The sequence below is a fragment of the Brassica oleracea genome, chromosome C3 (assembly GCF_000695525.1).
Source record: "Brassica oleracea var. oleracea cultivar TO1000 chromosome C3, BOL, whole genome shotgun sequence".
Taxonomy (NCBI): Eukaryota; Viridiplantae; Streptophyta; class Magnoliopsida; order Brassicales; family Brassicaceae; genus Brassica; species Brassica oleracea.
In genome coordinates this window covers 64,289,139-64,293,576 of record NC_027750.1, presented here as the reverse complement: position 1 = coordinate 64,293,576, position 4,438 = coordinate 64,289,139, and the positions used below count along the sequence as shown (strand labels likewise).

The 4,438-nt window shown below is 37.2% G+C and overlaps 1 protein-coding gene across 1 annotated transcript; it reads right to left on the bottom strand.

Annotated features, from left to right (window-relative positions):
* Positions 1 to 986: 986 nt before the first annotated feature.
* LOC106336488 (uncharacterized protein At1g65710) lies at positions 987 to 2,545 on the bottom strand. The gene is made up of 3 exons (XM_013775324.1): positions 1,452 to 2,545; positions 1,153 to 1,403; positions 987 to 1,095 (listed from the first exon to the last, which is right to left on the bottom strand). Exons 1-2 carry the CDS (start codon positions 2,421 to 2,423, stop codon positions 1,179 to 1,181), a joined length of 1,197 nt encoding a protein of 398 aa, XP_013630778.1. The 5' UTR covers positions 2,424 to 2,545; the 3' UTR covers positions 987 to 1,095; positions 1,153 to 1,178.
* Between the last annotated feature and the right edge of the window lie 1,893 nt (positions 2,546 to 4,438).

Genomic DNA, 4,438 nt, shown 5'->3' with positions numbered 1-4,438 from the left:
CTAAACCTTAAGGTTTGGATTAGTTAACCTTAGGAGTTCAAGTGTATATTTATCTTTTTAATGAAATATTTTGGTCATTTTGATTCTTAGAGTCTATATTTGTGATAAAAAAATTTTTAATGCTATCCTAGGGTATTTCCATCGCATGCGTCTTCGATGAATAAGAAGAGGGCAAACAAAAGATAGAAAGAAAGAAAATAAAAAAATAAAATAAAAATAACAATAGTTTACGTCTTGACACGTGGTATATAACCCCACTTAAAAATCGATGCCAAAAACACCTACTTAAGGATCGGTAATGACTGATTTATTTTCTGTTGAATTATTTAAATGGGCCATTTCCCTTAAAAACCCAGTAAGGACCCTGCGATAATGTTGGTCTTAGTGTTTAAAAGGAGGTTAGGATTTTGTTATATCCTGTTTCTTCATGAATCTTGTGATTATTATGTCAATTGTTGGAGGCAGATAATGAGAATAGTTTCTTGGTCTTTTCAGGTGGGATGATGATGTGGTATTCAAGAATCAGACTCGTGGCGAAAATGAAAGCCACCTAAGCGCTTCATCAATGATACAATAATAAGGAGTGACTTCCACAGATACATGAAGTGACTGAACATGAGTACTATCTGCGGCTACTTGTCTGTATGATGAATGATCTAATTAAGGCTTTTTATTCTGTCTGGGATTTATAATTATCTCTTGTACCAGTACAGAAGCCAACCAACAACTGTTTTTATGCTTTATATCAAAAGCTCTAATGCACTTTGACATCAATGATATTTCTCAAATTCCTAACCAAGCTCTCCTTTTTTCATCACTGGCACCTTTGACACTTACCAAAATTGGAAATACCCTGATTGATTTGGTTCTGATCTCTGTACATATATTTTTTGTGCCACCATATCACAGTGTACTGCATACGTAGTACACGCTCACAGTAAGTTTCTAACTATTTAATGTTAGTACCATTTTATCTCAACATAATGTTGAAGAAAAGATTCGATTGAAGTGAATGAAAACATGGGGGGAGGGGCAATACAATAAACAAAAAGAATTAAACTAAAGCTTGAAACTGCAACAACACAGAGAGTAGAGTTGTTTGCCTGAGAAATCGAACTCTGGTCACGTAAGATTGTTGCTACCACATTAGAGTTGTTGCCTGAGAAATCGAACTCTGGTCACGTAAGATTGTTGCTACCACATGATTCTTGCTCCTCCAACGAACAACAACCTCTCTTCACAGTCACATACTTCTCAAATCTCGGTTCTACCAAATCCACTTTCTTCACAGTAGATGTGAATCTAAACCGGTTCAAGTCAGAGCTGGTGGAGTTAAGATCCGCCACTGCTTCGACAATGGAGCAAGCTTTAGTAACACAAGACGGAAGACGACTAAACGGATCCTCCTCCTCCTCCTCATCATCATCATTACTACTCTTCCCATGGAAATCCTTAATGTCTTTCAGCAACAGCGCGGTGTAACTGCTCTTGTCTTCTTCGCTTGATTGCAACAACAATGTCTCTGGACTGAGATCGAAGTCCCGTGATCTCCTCAGCGATCTGCTTCTGCTTATCACTTGTGGTCTCTTATCTTCGTTCTCTCTCTTTATCATCTTCTTCTTCTTGTCTCCTTTTGTCGCGTTCTGATCGATTACTCCCAGTGGCTTTCTCCGAGGAGGAGGCTGAACATTACTCATCGCAGCGGTTCTACAAGCTTCTCCGATGCTCCTCTTAACAGTGACTCGTTTACTCGAGGGGTCCGTGGCGGGAACTGTAACAAACTTAATGTTGCTCGAAATTACTAAATTGCCACTAGGGTTTATCGCCTCTGATCGTTTTGCGGGAGACCTGCTCACCCGTCTGCTTCCACCGGCGGCGCCGCCTCTTTCTCTTTCTCTGCTTGGAGTTCGTCTTCTCCTCTCGCGAGGCGAACCGTTCGCTCGCTCTACTCCTCCACGGTCACGATTCCTTTGAGGCGTCGTCTTCCTTCTCTCCTCCTCCCCTTCCACTTCTCCGCCGCCGCCGCCACGTGTCCTCTCGTTCTGGTCAAAATCGAAGCTTCTCTTTGAGCCAGAGTATCTTCTTGTTTTGGAGTTGCTCCGACTTAGCTTCCCGCATTGGATCAGTATCGCGTCAACTTCTTCTTTCGTACAGCTTGAGGTCCTCACGGATGACTTCTCCACCGCTACAGAAGCTGAAACATCCTTACTTGTAGCATTCTCTTCTTCTTTCTCTACCTTCTCGGATATAATTGGTTTGGCTTCTTCCACTGCTGGATAAGGACTCTCGATCGCCGGTTTAACCGGCAGCTCAATCACCGGTTTAGTGGGTTTATTAACATCGGGTTTGACTGGGTCTGGGGATTTAACATCACCACTGGAGAGAGGGATCGGAGAAGGTTTCTTGCTGAGACAACAACCCATTTGCTATAAAGATGAGTCTGAACCCCAGAGTGAGTGATTCAGAATCAAACTTGAATTTAATTTATTTTGATAGAAAAATGGAACAGTGAGAAGAGCAATTTTTTTGAAAATTTCCCAACGTAGAGGCGATGGAGCCGTTAGACATAGGAAAGAGAAAGCACTGCAGTCAATGTCGTATTACCTCTGACTCTTTTATTCCCTTTTTCAAATTAGAATGCTTTTCTTCATTTTTTTTAAAGAAGTTTTGATATTGTGGTTTCCAATTCCAACGGCTATTTACATACATGTTCTATGGGTTTTGTTGTTAGGTAATGAAAACAAACTAGGGTATTGAATGGAAACATAATTAACTGCTGCAGTATGTAGTTTGAGATTAAGTTTTGAAAAAGATTAAGTTTAAGGTTTATGTTTACGATTTAGAATTTAAATGTAAAAAGTATTATTGTTAGGGTTTGTATAGTGTTTGTGAGGTATATAGTTTGGGTAAAAAATTAGATTTAGAGTTTAAGTGTAATATTTGAGCTTAAAATTTTAAAATATAATATTTGGACATTGGATTTAGTATTAGTATATATATAATTTAAGATTGAGATTTAGAGTATAGAAAAAACTAATATAGCCAAAAAAATTATGTGGCAAAATTGTGACCGTTAATCCTAAACCTTAAATTTTGTGGCTAATACACTAGCCAATGAAATAGCGTGGCAAAAGCGTGACTAGATATATAGTCAATATTATTTTGTAGCTAAAAACCATGGTAAATGTAACCATATTTTATTACCTAACCATATTGTGGCTATTTGAACCACGATTGAGCTACGTTTTTTTTTTCTGTAGTCGTGGCTATTTTTGAATTGTAGCTAGATTGTGGCTAAACCTTGGTTTTTTTTTTTTTGTTTTAGCCACGATTTTTCGGCGGCAACGACGTAACACCGACAGAAATTAACAATTACATGCTTTCAAGTTTCAATGGTGCCTTATGAGAAAGAATACTTTAGCTCTGATACTATTGCAAATGAGTCAACATCTGATGGAGATTGGACGTCAAACTATATCCAAGAGTATCTTAACTTTCTCAAATTCATCGGACTGCCAAACCACAAGTCATGTCGAGAGTTGGAGCACCTTAGATGATTTTAACGGAATATAAAACTGAAAACGGTCTATGAAGTGGAACAAGGTTAGTTGTTACACGACTTGGGAACAATATCATTAAAGGTTGAAATCATGACAGATATACATGTCGGAAACAAAGTTCTCATTCTGAAGATTCAATTGTCACCCAACGGAAACACCCATCCATTAATGTTATGCAGGCACTAATACCTTTACGGTTGTCCTATGCAACAACAGTCAATAAAATTCAAGGGAAAAGTCTTAAACAAGTTGCCCTCTATCTACCTCGAAGAGTATTCAGCCATAACCAAATATATGTAGCTCTATCAAGAGTGATCTCACGTGAAGGACTTAAAAATACGAAACAAATTAGCAGGCGGAGATAACAAGCTCGATCGGCATCAATAATATCGTTTATTTTGAAGTTTTTAAGAATCTCTAAAGTCAATAGGTTCATATAAATCCAAATAATCGGAATACATTTTTAATAACTTATTAAAACAGCTAATTTAACATTTCTTTTCAAAAGAGCATCCTACACCAAGGTTCATCATGAATCTTATTGAACCAAATACAGGATCCAAGTGTTACCAAACATTCTTCAGCCTACTGTGGAGAAAATATGGTCGTTAAACATGACAGGTCCATAGTTGAAAAGTCTGCTAAGGTATAATGCACTAGTGTATTTTTTGAAGAAATCATCTATAGGAAATGTTTCTGAATATTTTGGATAGTGATATTCCTAATCATTTAGCTATTAGATGTACAATGAGAAAAATATGTGGAGATATACTTTTAGCTTTGTTAAATAATAATATAATCTATATTTATACTTTACTTTTTTTTGAACCTTAATAACTGAGAATTTATGAGAATTAAGAAAGATAAGAGAAATTAAA

Excerpts from the sequence above, each read along its gene's own strand:
- LOC106336488 (XM_013775324.1), bottom strand. The coding sequence starts at position 2,423 with ATGGGTTGTTGTCTCAGCAAGAAACCTTCTCCGATCCCTCTCTCCAGT. Across the intron at positions 1,404-1,451 it reads TGTTGCTGAAAGACATTAAG|GATCCGTTTAGTCGTCTTCC; the intron begins GATTTCCATGGG and ends GAGGAGGAGGAG.